General features: G+C 46.4%; 1 protein-coding gene across 1 annotated transcript in view; it reads right to left on the bottom strand.

Annotated features, from left to right (window-relative positions):
- lamtor1 (late endosomal/lysosomal adaptor, MAPK and MTOR activator 1) overlaps positions 1-16794 on the bottom strand; it is a 29698-nt gene extending 12904 nt beyond the window's left edge. The window contains exons 1-2 of the mRNA XM_078222617.1: positions 16594-16794; positions 1010-1161 (exon numbers count right to left, since the gene is read on the bottom strand). Of these exons, the coding sequence (XP_078078743.1) occupies positions 1010-1161; positions 16594-16635 (194 nt within the window). The 5' untranslated portion in view covers positions 16636-16794. The remainder of the gene's footprint in view (positions 1-1009; positions 1162-16593) is intronic.
- Positions 16795-19925: the final 3131 nt, after the last annotated feature.

Here is a 19925-nt window from a genome sequence, read left to right as displayed (position 1 = left end):
AAGCATTCTTTCTGGTTGTATCACAGCTTGGTATGGCTCCTGCTCTGCCCAAGACCACAAAGAACTACAAAGGGTCGTGAACGAAGCCCAGTCCATCACTCAAACCAGCCTCCCATCCATTGACTCTGTCTACACTTCCCGCTGCCTCGGTGAAGCTGCCAGCATAATTAAGGACCCCACGCACCCCGGACATTCTCTCTTCCACCTTCTTCCTTCGGGAAAAAGATACAAAAGTCTGAGGTCAAGTACCAACCGACTCAAGAACAGCTTCTTCCCTGCTGCCATCAGACTTTTGAATGGACCGACCTTGCATTAAGTTGATCTTTCTCTGCACCCTACCTATGACTGTAACACTACATTCTGCACTCTCTCGTTTCCTTTTCTACGAACGGGATGCTCTGTCTGTATAGCGCGCAAGAAACAATACTTTTCACAGTGTGTTAATACACGTGACAATAATAAATCAAATTAAATCAAATCAAATCAAATCTGCATGTGCGTGCGTGCATGTGTCACAGCTAAAAGGGTTGATACCTCGCACCTCTCCACACACAGACTGGTCTAGCAAGGTCAGGAATCACTGCCAATCTCCCTGCACACCAAATTAAGAGGCACTGGAGACACATACAGCCTTGGCTGCCATCAGTGAGCTTGCCAGACTGGCAACAGAACCTGGGACTGTGCCCCCAGAGCACGCACAGAAAAGAATCGTACAGTGCAGAAGGCGGCCATTCAGCCTGCACCGACAACAATCCCACCCAGACCCTGTCCCCATAACCCCACATATTTACCCTGCTTGTCTCCCCGATACTAAGGGGCAATTTAGCACAGCCAATCAACCTAACCCACACATCTTTGGAGAGTGGGAGGAAGCCAGCACAGATCCACGGTGTCACACAGCTGGGAGAGGGGCACCTCCGCTTGCTCCCACTTGGGATCACCCTTTCTCCAAGCACGCTCTCGGGATGAGGGAGGCATCACTCGTTTACTCTCTCGGAACCATACTCACTGTGCTGTTTTGCTAAGGATAGTGTTGAGGAGAGCTTGTTCATCTGGGAAGCGGGATGAAGGGATACTGTGGTAGGTGGGGTCACTTCCCCCTGACGACTTGCTGGATGCGTGGTTCACTGGGATGAGCAATGGCTTTCCTTCCTCACGATCCTGGAGAAATCAAAAAGCACAGAACCGGAAAGTTCACACTCAGCATATCAAACACTCATTCACAACACTTAAAAATAGGTCAACACCACAACCACAGGCTCCACAGACTTTCAATGTTCTCGGTCAGCGAAACCCGGGGGGAGGCAGTGGTGGAAAAGGAATGTCCAAGCTGTGGCCAGGGGTTCAAATCCCAGCACAGCAACTGGTGGAATTTAAATTCAATTAATTAAAATCTGGAATATGAAGCTAATCTCAGTAATGGTGACCATGAAACTATCATCGATTGTTGTAAAAACCCATCTGTGTCACTAATGTCCTTTAGGGAAGGAAATCTGCCGTCCTTACCCGGTCTGGCCTACATGTGACTCCAGATGCATAAATGTCCTCTGACACAGTCTAGCAAACCACTCAGTTGAAGGACAATTAGGGACGAGCAACAAACTCTGGCCTTGCCAGCGATGCCCACTTCTCCCAAAAGGATAAAAATCTGTCACTAATGCTTCCTAATAACCTCCACCTCACCCACACAATCGTTCTTCTTGGGGCTAAAATGGTTAAGGAGGACGGGTTACCCAAGTATTGAAAATTAAGTGACGACCCGACAGAGATGTTTAAGATTGAAGAATTTGATCGTTTCTCTCTGTCAACCCACTTTTCTCAGGTGAGTCCAGCACAAGGGAGCAAAAGCTTGGCATTAGAACCAAGCTGTTCAGGGGTGATGCCACACAAAGAGGGTGGAAGCTCTCTCCCCCCATGATGCTGTTGAGGCCAAAAGTCAGTTGAACAAAGAACAGTACAGCACAGGAACAGGCCCTTCGGCCCACCAAGTCTGTGCTGACACAGATGCCTCTCTAATCCAATATTTCCTTGCCTCTACATGGTCCACATCCCTCTATTCGCTGCCTATTCATGGATCTACCCAGATGCCTCTTGAACATTGTTATAGAATCTGCTTCCACCACCTCCTCTGGCAGCGCGTTCCAGACATTCACCACCCTCCGTGTGAAAAACTTGCCCCTTGCATCTCTTTTAAACTTTCCCCCTCTCACTCTCAACCTATGTTCCCGAGTAATTGACGCTTCGACCCTGGGAAAAAGACTCTGACTCTCCACTCTATCCAAGCCTGTCATAATCTTGTGAGCCCCTCTCAGGTCCCCCCTCATCCGATGACGCTCGAGTGAAAATAATCCAGGTTTGTTCAACCTTTCTTCATAGTCCATATCCTCCAAACCAGGCAACATCCTGGTAAATCTCTTCTGCACCCTTTCCAATGCATCAACATTCTTCCAGTAGTGTGGCGACCAGAATTGTACACAATACTCCAAACGCGGCCTAACCATAGTCTTACACAGCTGCAACATGATTTTCCAACTCCTATACACAACGCCCCGACCGATGGAGGCCAGCATGCTGTACGCCTTGGAAACTTTGTGTCTGCACTCAAAACATTGGCACCTTCAACAGTGCAGCACTCTTTCAATAATAGCTCCAGAGCAACAGCCAAGGCAATGGGGCTCAAGGCTCTGCAGTGGGTCTTGAAATCCTAACCCTCTAATTTAGGAGGCGAGTCCCACACACCACACAACCCCTGGCTCAATGAGTGGGACTGTACTGACTCAAAGGAGCCCCGGTTTAACAAACGATCTCTCAGGATCCAGTAACTGGGTAAACAAGCCAGAGACTGAGGAGGACGTGGTTGGGCACAAAAAAAAACACAAAAATCTATAAACCTAGTCCACCCTCTGATTTCTTTTATTCATTCCAGAGATGTGGCAGCATTTATTGCCCATTTCACCCCCCCCCCCCCCCCCCCACCGGACAATATCCAGGGTTGTTCTGACAGGTGACAAGTAACATTAAAGCCAGGCAATGACCATCTCCAACAAGAGAGAATCCAACCATCACCCTGTAACATTCAATGGCATTACCATCGCTGAAATTCCCCACTCTCAACATTCTGGGGGTTACCATTTACCAGAAACACCATACTGTGGCTACCAGAGCAAGCCGTGGCTTGGAACTTGCAGCAACGGTGGCACAGTAGTTAGCGCTGCTGCCGCTCAGCGCCAGGAACCTGGGTTCGATTCCCGGCTCAGGTGACTGTGTGGAGTTTGGACGTTCTCCCGGTGTTTGCGTGGGTTTTCTCCAGGGGCTCCGGTTTCCTCCCACGCTCCAACAATGTGTAGGTTAGGTTGATTGGCCATGCTAAATTGCCCCTTCGTGTCGTGGGATTAGGAAGGTAAATATGTGGGGTTATGGGGATAGGACAGGACCTGGGTGGGACTGTTGTCGGTGCAGACTCGATGGGCCAAATGGCCTCCTTCTGCACTGTAGATTCTATGACTCTATGAAGTAACTCACCTCCTGACACCAAAATCTACAAGGTACAAGTCAGGTTGTGTGATAGAATAATCTCCACTCGCCTGGGTGAGTGCAGTTGCAGCAACACTGAACAAGCTCGAAACCATCCAGGACAAAGCTTGACCAGCAACCCAGCCACAAACATCCACTGCCTTCAGTAATGAAGCTCAGTGACAGCCGTGTGCAGAAGCCCACCAAGGCTCCTTCGGCAGCACCTTCCAAACCCATGGCCACTATCATCGACAAGGACAGCAGACACATGCGAACATCATGGACGGTCCGGTGGCACAGTGGTTAGCACTGCTGCCTCAGCGCCAGGGACCTGGGTTCAATTCCGGCTTGGGGGGGGGGGGGGGGGGAGTTTGCACGTTCTCTCCGTGTCTGCATGGGTTTCCTCCGGGTGCTTCAGTTTCCTCCTACAGGTAATGGGACACTAAAGGGCAATTTAACATGGTCCAAGATATATAGATTATTGAAGTTAGCGGGGTTGCAGGGCAAGCCTGGGTAAGAGGTGGTGCAGACTCAATGGGCCGAATGGCCTTCTTCTGCACTGTGGGGATTCTATGATTACCACCTGGAAGTTCTCCTCCAAGCCACTCACCATCCTGACGTGGAAATATAGAATGTTCCTTCACTGTCGCGGGATCAAAATCCTGGAACTCCCTCCCCAACAGCGCTGTAGGTGTACCTACACCTCAGAGGCTGCAGTGGCTCAAGGCAGCAGCTCACCATCACCTTCTCAAGGGCAATTAGGGATGGACAAGAAAGTGGCAACACAGAGTTGCTTTCTTGAACACAACCAAGTGACTTGTTGAAATACAAACAGAAAATGCTGGAAACATGCAGCAGGTTCTGGCAAAGGATCATCAACCTGAACTTGAACTAGGCTTTTCCCTCCACAGATGCGAACTGAGCTGCGGAGTATTTCCAGCATTTTGTTTTTATTTCGGATTTCCAGCATCTGCAGTGTTTTGCTTTTGTACGAATGTCTTGATCGGCCATTTTATAGTCACCTACATTGCTGTGGCTCTGGAGTCTCGTGTAGGCCAGACCAGGTAAGGACGGCAGTGAATCACTTCTATTCAAGAATCATTTCTTTGTCACCATTACCGATACGAATTTTCAAACCCAGATTTTTTAATTGAATTTAAATATCACCAGCTGGTGTGGTGAGATCTGAACCTGTTCCCAGAGCATTAATCCCAGTCTCTGGATTACGAGTCCAGTTATAATTACCAATTGAAGAATCACCTTACAACAGACAGGGAGGCGATAGTCTAATGATAATACCATAAGGCTATCAATCCAGAAACTCAGCTAACGTTCTGGGGACCCGGGTTCGAATCCCGCCATGACAGATGGTGGAATCTGAATTCAATTTTTTAAAATCTGGAATTAAGAATCTACTGATGACCATGAAACCATTGTCGATTGTCAGAAAAACCCATCTGGGTCACTAATGTCCTTTAGGGAAGGAAATCTGCCGTCCTTACCCAGTCTGGCCTACATGTGACTCCAGAGCCACAGCAATGTGGTTGACTCTCAACTGCCCTCACGTAACGAGGGACTGGCAATAAATGCTGGCCCAGCCAGTGACGCCCGTGTCCCACCAATGAAAACAATAATCAACAATCTCAAAACAAACAAAACAGGAGTTTAACAGCAGAGAGCGAATGGCGAAACAGTAACACTGGAAACAAACCGAGTACAGAGTACTTCCCAGTTTGGGGGAAAATGTGAACCAAATTTTCTAAAAAAAAACCATTGACAACTCATTCTTCCTCATCTGAAATGATAACTGTATCTCCTCCGCATTTACACCAGTTGTCTCAAGCCCCAAGCACATCCCCCAACACCTGCCTCCTGCTGCGAGTGGGGATTTATGTTCACTGTCTGGCGCGCTAACGCATCTTCCAAGAAATTCAAAACTACGACACATATTTCCATCCCCCGCCCAAAATCCTGCCGGATTGTCAATAACGGGAGCTTCAATTCATGTTCACTTTCAAACCAGGCTGTCGATAGAAAATTCAGACGGGGAAGTGAAATCGGAAATAAGAGGGGGCAGACAGAACGTGAAACTGGTAGAAAATATCAAAGGGAATGTAAAAATCTTCTGTCAGCAAAGAAACAGTGAGAGGAGGGGTGGGGCCATTTGGCAAGCAAAAGGCAGACCTACCCATGGAGGTAAAGGACATGGTTGGGGTACTTTGCATCTGTCTTCACCAAGGTAAAAAAACAGTCAAAGTCATTGCGAAAATCATTGACACGAGATGGGCTAAAAATGGATAAAGGGGAAGTATGAGAAAGGTTGGCTGTGCTAAAATTCTCCAGGACCAGATATGTCAAAAGTGATTGGGAAAAGTAAGGGTAGAAATTGTGGAGACACCGGCCATAACCTTCAAATCCTCCTTAGGAACAGGGACAATGTCAGAGGTCTGGAGAATTCGAGAAGAAAAAAGGAAAAACTCTGACTGACTAAAGGCCAGTCAGTTCAAACTCTGTGGGGGGAATGATAATCTGGGACACAATTAACAGTCACTTTGACCAGTGTGGATTAGCCAGAGAGAATTGGCATGGACCAGTAAAAGAAAATCACAGATTACTACAGTGCAGAAGAGGCCCTTCAGCCCATCGAGTCTGCACCGACGCTTGAAATGCCCTGACCTGCCCACCTAATCCCACTTGCCAGCGCTTGGCCCATAGCCTGGAATGCTATAATGTGCCAAGTACTCATCCAGGTACTTTTTAAAGGACGAGAGGCATCCCACCTCCAACACCCCCCCCCCCCCCAGGCAGCGCATTCCAGACTGTCACCACCCTCGGAGAAAAAATGTTTTTCCTCAAATTGCCCCTAAACCTCCCACCCCTCACTTTTAACTTGTGTCCCCTTGCAACTGATCCTTTAACTAAGGGGAACAGCTGCTCCCTATCCACGCCCCTCAATCTTGAACACCTCGATCAGGTCGCCCCTCAGTCTTCTCTGCTCCAATGAAAACAATTCAAGCCTATCCAACCTCTCTTCATAACTTAAATATTCCATCCCCGGCAGCATCCTGGTGAGTCTCCTCTGCGCCCCCTCCAGTGCATTCATGTCCTTCCTATAATGTGGTGACCAGAACTGCACACAGTACTCCAGCTGTGGCCTCATCAAAGTTCTATACAACTCCATCATGACTTCCCTGCTTTTGTAATCTATGATGTGGGGATGCCGGCATTGGACTGGGGTAAACACACCAAGAAGTTTAACACCACCAGGTTAAAGTCCAACAGGTTTATTTGGTAGCAAAAGCCCGCCCACTCACCATAACCCTTAATTCCTTTACTGTTCAAAAATTTATCTATCCTTGCCTTAAAAACATACAATGAGGTAGCCTCAACTGCTTCACTGGGCAGGGAATTCCACAGATTCACAACCCTTTGTGTGAAGAAGTTCCTCCTCAACTCAGTCCTAAATCTGCTCCCCCTTATTTTGAGGCTATGTCCCCTAGTTCTAATTTCACCCACCAGTGGAAACAACTTCCCTGCTTCTATCTTATCTATTCCCTTCATAATCTTATACGTTTCTATAAGATCTGGCCTCATTCTTCTGAATTCCAATGACTATAGTCCCAGTTTACTCAGTCTCTCCTCATAAGCCAACCCTCTCAATTCCAGAATCAACCGAGTGAATCTCCTCTGTAGCCTCTCCAGTGCCAGTATATCCTTTCTCAAGTAAGGAGGCCAAAACTGTACACAGTACTCCAGATGTGGCCTCACCAGCACCTTATACAGCTGCAACATAACCTCGCTGTTTTTAAACTCCATCCCTCTAGCAACAAAGGACAAAATTCAATTTGCTTTCTTAATTATCTGCTGCACCTGCAAACCAACTCCTTGAGATTCCTACACAAGGACACCCAGGTCCCTCTGCACAGCAGCATGCTGCAATTTTTTACAATTTAAATAGTCCATTTTGCTGTTATTCCAACCAAAATGGATGACCTCACATTTACCAACATTGTACTCCATCTGCCAGACCCTCGCCCACTCACTTAGATTATCTATATCCCTTTGCAGACTTTCAGCATCCTCTGCACACTTCGCTTTGCCACTCATCTCAGTGCCATCGGTGAATTTTGGCACACTACACTTGGTCCCTGTGTACCTGCCTTTATGCCTTCAGAGATCTATGGACAAACACGCCAAGGTCCCTTTGTTATTTGGAACTTCCCGGTGTCAGACCTTTCATAGTATACTTCCAAATTACTCCTTCCAAAGTGTATCACCTCTCACTTTTCAGGGTTAAATTTCATCTGCCACTTATCTGCCCATTTGACCATTCCGTCTATATCTTCCTGTAGCCCAAGACACAACCTTATGGTTAACCACCCGGCCAACCTTTGTCATCGACAAACTTACTAATCTTACCCCCACATAGTCATTTGTGTCATTTATATAAATGACGAACAATAGGGGGCCCAGCATGGACCCCTGTGGTACGCCACTGGTCACTGGTCTCCAGTCAGTAAAGCAGCCATCTGTCACCACCCTCTGTCTCCTACCGTTAGGCCAATTATGAATCCACCTCATCAGATCACCCTGTACCCCATGTGCATTAGCCTTCTTAATAAGTCTCCCATGTGGGACTTTGTCAAAGGTCTTGCTGAAATCCATGTAAACTACATCAACCGCACTACCCTCATCCACACACTTGACCATAGAAAGCATTCTTTCTGGTTGTATCAGAGCTTGGTATGGCTCCTGCTCGGCCCAGGACCGCAAGCAACGACAAAAGGTCATGAATGTAGCCCAATCCATCATGCAAACATGCCTCCCATCCATTGACTCGGTCTACACTTCCCGCTGCCTCAGCAAAGCAGCCAGTATAATTAAGGACCCCACGCACCCCAGACATTCTCTCTTCCCCCTTCTTCCATCGGGAAAAAGATACAAAAGTCTGAGGTCACGTACCAACCGACTCAAGAACAGCTCCTTCCCTGCTGCTGTCAGACTTTTGAATGGACCTACCTTGCATTAAGTTGATCTTTCTCTACACCCTAGCTATGACTGTAACACTACATTCTGCACTCTCTCCTTTCCTTCCCTATGAACAGTATGTTTTGTCTGTCTCACGCGCAAGAAACAATACTTTTCACTGTATACTAATACATGTGACAATAATAAATCAAATCAAATTACACACTCAAAAAATTCAATCAAATTTATTAGGCATGACCTCCCTCTGACAAAACCATGTTGACTACCTCTGATCAAACCTTGGCTCTCCAAATAGAGTAAGAAGTTTAACAACACCAGGTTAAAGTCCAACAGGTTTATTTGGTAGCAAAAGCCACACAAGCTTTCGGAGCTCCAAGCCCCTTCTTCAGGTGAGTGGGAATATCTCCACATCTCCAAATAGAGACAGATTCTCTGCTTCAGAATCTTTTCCAGTAGTTTCCCAACCACAGACGTGAGACTCACTGGCCTGTAGTTCCCTGGCTTGTTTCTACAACCTTTCTTAAATAGTGGGACCACATTAGCTGTTCTCCAGTCCTCTGGCACCTCCCCGGTGGCCAGGAAGGGATTAAAAATTTGGGTCAGAGCCCCTGCAATTTCCTCCCTCGCCTCTCACAACAACCTGGGACACAATTCATCCGGACCTGGAGATTTGTCCACTTTTAATCCTGCCAGTACCTCCGATACCTTGTCACTCCTTATGATAATTTTCTCTAGAGCCTCGCAGTCTCTCTCAAAATGTGTTTGGGTCTGACGAAAGGTCATTGATTTGAATGTTAACTCTGTTTCTTTCCACAGATGCTGAGTTTTTCTGCATTTTTTGTTTTGATTTTGTGTTTAACTTGATTGAGTTTGAATGAGGCTACATAGAGGGCTGATGTCTTGGAGGCCTTCCACAAGGATTTGATAAGGTGTCACATCATAGGCTTGCTTGCAAAGTTGAAGCCGATAGAATACAAGGCATAGTGACAGCATAGATAAAGTTGGCTGAGTGACAGGAGAGAGGGTAATGGTGAATGGCTGATTTTTAGACTGAAGGAGTTCCCAGGGTCAGTGTTAGATCACTGGTTTTCTTCATTTGTATCGATGACCTAGACTTGAGCGCATTGAACACAATTTCAAATATTGCAAATCACAAAATTTGGAAATATCATGAACAGTGAGAGCAAGAGAACATAGATAGGTAGATGGAATGGGCAGGCACGGAGCAGAAGAATTTGAGAGATACATTTTTGGTACAAAGAACACAGCCAATATAAAATAATAGAGGAAATTCTAAAGGGGAAGCAGGAGTAGAGGGACCTGGAGGTTTTTGTGCACAAATAGCTGAAGGTTGGCAAGATGAGTTGAGAAAGTGGCTAAAAGGCATAGGGGGCCCTGGGTTTTACGAACAGAGAGAGCAGAAAGCAATGACATGATGAAGAAGCTTTACAAATCAATGGTTTGGCCTCAACTGGAGCATTGTGCCCAATTCTGAGCACCAGGTTTAAGTGAGGTCATGAAGGCATCAGAGAGGGAGCTGAAGAGACTATGACTGAGAATTATTCAAGGGATGAAGAACTTCAGTTACAGGGACAGATTGAAAAACCTGTTCCCCTTAGCGAAGGCAAGGTTTAGAGGATTTGATAGAGGTCTTCTAAATCATGAGGGGGCTGGACAGTGGATACAGTGGAACTATTCCCATCGATGGGGGAATCGAGAACCAGAGGGCACATATTTAAGATAATTGGCAAAAGAAGCAATGGTGACACAAGATAATTTTTACATGGCAAACGTACCATCAGTTGTAACACAAGAGCCCAGTGCCCTTGTCTGGCAGAAGGCCATGGCTTCAAATCCCACTCCAGACACTTGAGCATAAGATCTAGACTGACGCTCCCAGTGTGGTATCGAGGGAGTGCTGCTTTGGTAGAAGAGCCATTTTTCAAATGAGACATTAAACCCCATAAGAGCTCGATCTGTCACCTCAGGTAGATGGAAAAGATTTCCTGGCATGACTGGTCCACTTCAATATTTATCCCTTAACAAATATCACAATCAGATTATCTCGTCACAATTCCATGGCTGTTAGTGGGATCTTGCTGTGTACAAACTGGTTGCCAGTTTCCTGCAGTGACTACATTTCACAAAGTAATTCACAGACACGACGGAAACCCGAATATTTATTTCAGCATTCCACCTGATTAATTTTACCAAAATATGTGATTTCACCCCAAAACCCTGGTCTAGTAACCGTGGAACAGTAAATTTCACCGAGACTTCACCTGACAAAGGAGCAGCGCTCAAAGCTTGTGATTTCAAATAAACCTGTTGGACTATAACCGGTGTCATGCAATCTCTCATCTTAGTAAATTAATTGTGGAATATTTTTGTTCTGAAGAAATGACACATGATGAATGAGATCAGTTTCTGGACACACTGGCTCTGTGAAGAGACAAAATGAGCTTATTTATTCAGCATTTAGCCCCAGTTTACTCAAGTTACTCGTCTGCATTTAACTCACATTACTGACAGGTCAGAAACCAGTTAGATAGCAAGAAAATGATTAAGTTGGCCATTCAGTTCTCTTTTTATTTCCTGAATAACTGCATTCTCTGCAAACAGTCTGAAAGACGTGCTGGTTAGGGTGCATTGGCCATGCTAAATTCTCCCTCAGTGTTACCCGAACAGGCGCTGGAGTGTGGCAACTAGGGGATTTTCACAGTAACTTCATTGCAGTGTTAATGTAAGCCTACTTGTGACACTAATAAATAAACTTTTTTAAAAACTGCAGCACCCAATAGTGACAAAGTATTTCTCACCTATTACACTGTCCTAGTATTTTCCTTGGGAAAGAGGGGGCTGAGGGACGAGTGAGGAAGGAATTTTAAGATTATGAAAGTGGACATGGCATGTATGGGACTGAAACTAGGAGGCCATTAATACCACATATCCAATCGGGAATTCAGGAGAAATGTCCTTACAGAGAGAGTTGGGAGAATGTGAAACTCGCTTCCATGTGCAGTTGATGTAAATAGTACAGAAGCATTTCGAGTGGTGAGGGGGGTAATAGTTAGATCAACATGAGTGAGAAAGGAATAAAAGGATATTCTGATAGGGTGAGAGAAAGCTCATGGAGTATAAATACCAACATGGATCTGGGGACTGATTGGGCTGCAACCTATAAGTAATTTATTGAAAGGTAGGACTCTACGTTTTCAAATTACTGACGTGAATTAGTGAATCTCCAATTTAAACCAACATTCGGGATTAACTTTGTTTATGTCCTTAACAATCTTACAAACCTCGACATTAAAGGTGCAACATGGAATGAGCCATTCAACCTCACCAAAGGAAGGAAGAAGGGGGAGGATTTCCTCACTGCAGGGCATCAGAATCAAATGGAAAAGGGGAAGGTTGTCACAGACAAGAGGAGATCCTTTAAAAGCGAGTCAGGAGAAGCACTGGAACTGCATCAAGAGCATCAGGCCTCTCATTTGTTAAAAATCCAAATGGCCAAATACAGACGGGCCTGTTCAGGCCCTCGCGCTGTAGGAAATGGTTTAAAATTTACCCAAATACCTGAGGAAGAGTGAGACTGCTGAACAATCACAAGTTACAGACAATTCACCTCCTCCACCACAAACACACAGTGGTAGCCGTGTACATCATCTACAAGGTGCACTGCAGGAATGCACCAAGGCTCCTTAGACAGCACCTTCCAAACCCACAACGTCTACCAACTAGAAAAACAAGAGCAGCAGATACATAGGAACACCATCAACTGGAGATTCCCCTCCAAGTCACTCACCATCCTAACTTGGAAATATATCGGCCATTCCTTCACCGTTGCTGGGTTAAAACCCTGGAACCCCCTCCCTAACAGCACTGTGGGTGTACCTACAGACTAACGGTGTAAGGAGGAAGCTCACCGCCACCTTTTTGGGCAATTAGGGATGGGGAATAAATATCGGCGAGAGCCAGCGATGCTCACATCCCAGGAACAATACAATGCTGCCGTCGGATTCTCGTGAGAGATACAACATTGAACCACAGTTGACAACTTACATTTATATAGCACCTGGAGCATTATCGGACAAAACCTGATACCAAACCACGTGGAACGATACTGGGAAAGAGCACGTCTGCATAAACACCTTAAAGGAGAGAGAAGCTGAAGATTACGAGAAGGATTTCTCAAGGTTCGGGTTGGCTGCCAATGGAGGAACTGATAAAATCAGAGATTCTCAAAAGGCCAGAGTCAGAGAAGTGGGATCTTCAGAATTTTAACCTCTTCAAAATATCTGTTAGACAGAACTCACCACTGTCTTCTGTATTAAAAAAAACATTCCAAGAGTCACAAATCCTCCCTCAGCTAAACTGAGTAAAGAAATCCACACTCGCACCAGGAGCAATGCCACAGGAGACTAAAAATCATTACAAAATACAGTAAACATGTTACCAGGTCAGGGGTCAGCAGCCACACCCATAGCCACTGCTTTTTTAATTTATTCACGGAATGTGGGCTTTGCTGGCGAGACCAGCATTAATTGCCCATTCCCAATTGCCCGTGAGAAGGTGGTGAGCTGCCTTCTTGAGTCACTCAGGTGTAGGTGCACTCACTGTGCAATAGGGAGGGAATTCCAGGATTTTGATCCAGCGACAGTGAAGCAGTGGTGATATATTTCCACATCAGGATGGTGAGTGGCTTGGAGGGGAACCTCTCTTTACACCAATCTGAGATCCCTACCTGCTTCAAGACGATAACCAACATGCCAGCACCAAAGAAAAGCCAGGCAGTGTGCCTTAATCTATCGTCTGGTGGCTCTGACATCCATCATTATGAAGTGCTTCGAAAGGTTAGTCATGGCACAAATGAACTCCTGCCTACCAGATTGCCTGAATCCACTACAGTTCGCCTATCGCCGCAACAGGTCCACAGAAGACGCCATCTCCCTGGCCCTACACTCAACCCTGGAACACCTAGATAACAAGGACACCTACGTCAGACTCCTATTCATAGACTACAGCTCAGCCTGTAGTACCATTATTCCGATAAGACTCATCTCCAAACTTCGTGGCCTAGCACTCAGTTCCTCCCTCTGCGACTGGATCCTAATCCACAGACCGCAGTCAGTAAGGATAGACAACAACACCTCCTCCACAATCATCCTCAATACTGATGCTCCACAAGGCTGTGTTCTCAGCCCCCAACTATACTCCTTATACACCCATGACCATGGCGCCAAATGCCTCTCCAACTCAATTTTCAAGGTTGCTGACGACACCACTGTGAGGGTCAGATCTTAAAAATGACGAGACAGAGTACAGGAATGAGATAGAGAATCTGGTGAACTGGTGCAGCAACAATAATCTCTCCCTCAATGTCAACAAAATGAAGGGGATAGTCATCGATTTCAGGAAGCGTAGTGGAGAACACACCCTTGTCTACATCAATGGGGACGAAGCAGAAATGGTTGAGAGCTTCATGTTTTTAGGTGTCCAGATCACCAACAACCTGCCCTGGTCCCCCCATGCCAACACTATAGTTAAGAAAGCCCACCAATGCCTCTACTTTCTCAGAAGACTAAGAAATTTGGCATGTCAGCTACGACTCTCACCAATTTCTACAGATGCACCACAGAAAGCATTCTTTCTGGTTATATCACAGTCTGGCTCCTACTCTGTTCAAGACCACAAGAAACTACAACGGGTGGTGAATTAAGCCCAGCGCATACTAACTGCCATCCACTGATACTGTCTACACTTCCTGCTGCCTCAAAAGCAGCCAGCATAATAAAGGACCCCATGCACCCCGGACATTCTCTCTTCCACCTTCTTCCATTGGGAAAAAGATACAAAAGTCTGAGATCACTTACCAACCGACTCAAGAACAGCTTCTCTGCTGCGATCAGAATTTGAATGGACCTACCTCGCACAAAGCTGACCTTTCTCTACACCCTAGCTATGACTAACACTACATTCTCCACTCCTTTCCTTCTCTATGTACGGTTGCTTTGTCTGTGTAACGCACAAGAAACAATACTTTTCACAATACACTAATACGTGTGACAATAATAAATCAAATCAAAATCAAAAGGTGGTGGTGTTCCCAGGCACCCATGGCCTTTGTCTTTCCAGATGGCAGCACAGTCATGATTTGGAAGGGGCTATGGAACTTTGGCAAGTTCCTTAAAACCCCCAGGATGTTGATAGTGGGGGGAATTCAGTGATGGCAATGCCATTGAACATCAAAGGGAGATGGTTAGATTCTCCCTTGTTGGAGATCGTCATTGCCTGCCACTTGGGTGGCTTGAATGTTACTTGCCACTTGTCAGTCCAAGCTTGGATACTGTCCAGGTCTCGCTGTGCTTTAACATGGACTGCTTCAGTATCTTCAGAGTCACAAATGGTGCTGAGCATTGTGCAATCATCAGCGAACATTGCAACTTCTGTCCTTATGATGGAAGGTTAGTCATTGATGAAGCAACTGATGTTTGGGCCTGGGACACTATCTTGATGAACTTCTGCAATGATGTCTCAGGACTGAGATATTTGATCTCCATCAGCTGCAACCACCCTGATTAGTGACAGGTATTAATGACAGCGGAGAGCTCCCCCCCTCACCACCACAACTCCCACTGACTCCAGACTCACTCGGGCTCTTTGATGCCCCCACACAGTCAATGCTGTCTCGATATCACGGGCAGCCACTCTCACTTCAGACCTTCAGTTTGAACCAAGGCTGTAATGAGGTCAGGTGCTGAGTGATCCTGGTAGAACCCAAACTGAGCATCACTGAGCAAGTTATTGCTTGATAGCGCTGTTGATGACCCTTTCCATCATTTTACTGATGATCGTGAATAGACTGATGGGGCAGTAATTGGCCAGGTTGGATTTGTCCTGCTTATGTACAGGACATACCAGGGCAATTTTTCACATTGCTGGGAAGATACCAGTGTTCCAACTGTACTGGAACAGCCTGGCTGGGGATGTGGGAAGTTCTGGAGTACAAGTCTACAGTACTATTGCCAGAATGTTATCAGAGCCCATAGTCTTTGCAGTATCCAGTGCCTTCAGATGTTTTTTGATATCATACGGAGTGAAGCAAATTGGCTGGAGATGGACGTCTGTGATGCTGGAGAACCTCTGGAAGAGGCTGAGATGGAACGTCCACTCAACAAGTCTGGCTGAAGATGATGACACATTCTTCAGCCTTAACTTTTGCACTGATGTGCTGGATTCCTCCATCATTGAGGATGGGGATATTTGTGAAACCCCATCCTCCAGTGAATTGTTTAATTGTCCAGCATCATTCATGACTGGATGTAGCAGGACTGCGGAGTTCCAATCTCATCTGTTGGCTGCGGAATGGTTTTACTCTATCACTTGTGGCTTCTGTTAGTCCTGCGTTGTAGCTTCACCAGTTTGACGCCTCATTTTGAAGTGTGCTGGATGCTGCTTCTGGCACGCCCTCCTGCAACTCTTCATTGGGGTCATTCAGCCTCACCCCTCCCAGTTCATGGATCACCCAGCCTCCACCCCCTGGTTTAGGGGTCACCCAGCTCCACAACAACCCCCCCTCCAAACCCCACAGGTTCAGGGGTCACTCACACCCACCCCCCAGTTCAGGGGTCACTCACACCCACCCCCCAGTTCAGGGGTCACTCACACCCACCCCCCAGTTCAGGGGTCACTCACACCCACCCCCCAGTTCAGGGGTCACTCACACCCACCCCCCAGTTCAGGGGTCACTCACACCCACCCCCCAGTTCAGGGGTCACTCACACCCACCCCCCAGTTCAGGGGTCACTCACACCCACCCCCCAGTTCAGGGGTCACTCACACCCACCCCCCAGTTCAGGGGTCACTCACACCCACCCCCCAGTTCAGGGGTCACTCACACCCACCCCCCAGTTCAGGGGTCACTCAGGCCCCACAGACCATTCACCCCAAAGGGGGCAGCTTTAGCTCCAGCTGATATTTCAAGGGAATTTAAACATTGTATTTGCAGAACAGGATTAGGGTTCATTAATAATAACCAACAATAAATTAATGGGAGTGGGAGCTCCCCGGTCTCCAGCTCCCCCTCACCTGCTCACTGGTGTCGCCTTCGCTGCTGTAACAACAGCCCATTGTGGATCCCGGGAGGAGCGCGGGCCTCGGCCTCCCCTATTTACAACATCACCTGATCGGGCCTAGCAACCGCTGCCTCACTTCCGGCAGCTCCTGCCAATCAACAGCGGGACCGCCCACATTTTAATGTCACTTCCGTTCAGGTCTGTCATTCCGCCTGGGGCCGCCCATTCTGACATCACTTCCGTCCAGGCCTGTCACTCTGCATTGGACCCGCCTGTGTTGTAACATCACTTCCGTCCAGGCCTGTCAATCACGCTAGGTGCCAGCCCACACAGTGACATCACATCCGGCTCCGATCCTCAGACCCGCATTGCGCCTGCGTTGACCCGGAAGCCAGCCTCTGATTCTCATGTGACGGGTTAGAGGTCAGGGAGCAAATGTCAGTGAAATAAATAATTAGATAAAGTCTGGATTTCTGGTTATTCTCTGTCCAGAAACTTTAGAAGATTTGAACCTCCTTATTTTGGACAAAGCGACATAAAGTTAATGGGATCTTACAGAATTGTTAATGTGCAGAAGGAGGTTATTCGGCCCATTGTGTCTGTGCTGGCCCTTCAAATGAGCGATTCTCCTCACGCCAATCTCCCACCCCTTTCCTGTTAACCCCGCCTCCATCGCACTCGGGCACCGAACCACTTGCTGCCAGAATAAACTTTCTCCTCATCATTGTTCACCAATTACCTTCAGCCTGGCTCTCGACCCATTCACCAATGAGAACGGCTTCTCCCCATTACCCCCCCTAACATTGTATTGCTTGAAAATTTAAAAGTTTGTTTCCTTCACTCCAAGATCTAGGTCATTAATCTATATCGGGAAAAGCAAGGGTCCCAATACCGACCCCACCTCTACAAACCCTCCTCTAGTCCAAAAAACCTTCCATTAGCCATGACTCTCTCTTTCTTGTCACTCAGCCAATTTTGCATCCATGTGTTGTTCCTGTTCCCTTTATCCCATGAGCTATTGCCCTCCTTCTCTATGAATTGTATGCTTTGTCTGTATAGCGTGCAGAAACAATACTTTTCACTATATGTTAATACATGTGACAAGAATAAATAACTTTTCTCACAAATCTCCCATGTGGCACTTGTACACCACGTCAACAGCATTACCCCTATCAAACATTTGTATCACGACATCAAAAACCTCCAGCCAGTTAGTCAAACATACTCTTCCTTTAACAATTCGATGCTGGTTTACCCTAATTAATCCACATTTATCCACATGACTAATGATATGTTGGCCTTCATACTGAGAGGGTTTGAGTATAGGGATAGGGATGTTTTTGCTGCAATTGTACACGGCATTGGTGAGGCCACACTTGGAGTATTGTGTGCAGTTTTGGTGTCCTTATCTGAGGAACGATGTCCTTGCTATAGAGGGAGCACAGCGAAGGTTTACCAGGCTGATTCCTGGGATGGCAGGTCTGTCATATGAAACTAAGTCAATTAGGATTATGTTCACTGGAGTTTAGAAGAGTGAGAGGGGATCTCATAGAAACTTATAAAATTCTAACAGGGTTAGACAGGGTAGATTCAGAAAGAATGTTCCCAATGGTGGGGGAGTTCAGAACTAGGGGTCATAGTTTGAGGATAAGGGGTAAACCTTTTAGAACTGAGGTGAGGAGAAATTTCATCACCCAGAGAGCAGTGATTGTGTGGAATTCACTACCACAGAATGTAGTTGAGGCCAAAACATTGTCTAATTTCAAGAAGAAATTAGATATAGCTCTAGGGGCCAAAGGGATCAAGGGAATTTCGGAGGAAGGGGGGATCAGGATATTGAATTTGATGATCAGCCATGATCATAATGAATGCAGAGCAGGCTCGAAGGGCCGAATGGCCTTCTCCTGCTTCTAGTTTCTATGTTTCTATTGTGAACTGTTATAAAAACCCGTCTGGTTCACTAATGTCCTTTAGGAAAATAAATCTGTTCTTCCCGACTTGGTCAGGTCTACATGTGACTCCAGACCCGCAGCAATGTGATTGACTCTTGTAATGACTCAGGAAACCTGACTGGAAAGAAACATCATTTATTACAGAACGATGTGTGGGTTAGGTTGATTGGCCATGCTAAATTGATCCTAGCGTCAGGGGGATTAACAGGATAAATGCGTGGGGTTACGAGAATGGGGCCAGAGTGGGATTATGGTCGGTACAGACTCGATGGGCCAAATGGCCTCCTTCTTTACTGTAAGGATTCTCTGATTCTATGATTCAAAGTAAAACAACTACCGTGTGTACACACACTAGTCCCTGCCTAGGACTACAGTTCAGCAAGCCCAGTCCTGAGCCTGCCTTATAAAACAATCAGATAATGAGTTCCAGCTGGGTAGGACACATATCAGGGAGCTCATACTCAACAAGCCCAGGGAAATCAATCAGTGATTCCAATGGACCTAGTGTGGGTTATCACACTCGTAAAAAATGCCTTCTGAAGTGGCCTAACAAGGCACTCAGTTCAAGAACAATTAGAGATGGGCAACAAATGCTGGCCCAGCCGGCGACGCCCATACCCCATGAACGAATGAAAAAGATTGTGCTCAGTTCTGAGCGCTGTAAGGATGTGAAGGCATTGGAGAGAGTGCAGAAAGGTTTCATAAGAATGATTCCGGGGTGAGGAACTTCAGTAATGAAGACAGATTGGAGAGGTTATGACTGTTAGTGACCCAATATCCTGATTCTCGATTTCCTGTTGGCTAATCCGCTTTCCATGCATCATGTGAGCTCTTATCTTGCGCAGTCCCCTTTTCTGCAGCAAGTTGGACAGAGTGGCTTAAGGACAGAAAACATCACGTTGTGAATTATCTTCACCAAGGAGAAGCAACAATCACTGATTTTGTTTCTGATATTTGTAATAACTTGGAGATTGGAATACACAAAATTGCCAATGATACCAAACTTGGAGGTGGTTTAAATAGTGAGGATGACACCAACTGACTGCACCAGGATAAAGTTAGTCTTGGGGATGGGCAGACAGGTGGCAGATCGAGTTTAATACAGAGCGATGTGAGGTGATACTAATGAAAAGTCACAGTTGTCATGTGAGTGTACCTTTAAGAAAGTTTTTTAAAAATCATGCAGGTTACAGCTTCAGTGATGTCATTGGGGGTGGAGCTAAGCTGCGGCAGTCAGGTGATGGGGTTTCAGTTTCGTTTGTGGCAATCAGGTGATCGGGTTTTTTCCCTTTGGGCTTTCAGTTTCATTTTGGAAAGCAGTTTAGCAACAAGCTAAGAAGCAGTCTCTTTCTCTCCCTGTTTTTTCCTGGTTCTGCCTTAAAGAAGCTGTGTT

The sequence above is a fragment of the Mustelus asterias genome, chromosome 10 (genome assembly GCF_964213995.1).
Source record: "Mustelus asterias chromosome 10, sMusAst1.hap1.1, whole genome shotgun sequence".
Taxonomy (NCBI): Eukaryota; Metazoa; Chordata; class Chondrichthyes; order Carcharhiniformes; family Triakidae; genus Mustelus; species Mustelus asterias.
The sequence above is the reverse complement of the archived record's forward strand: the minus strand, read 5'-3'. Positions and strand labels throughout refer to the sequence as shown.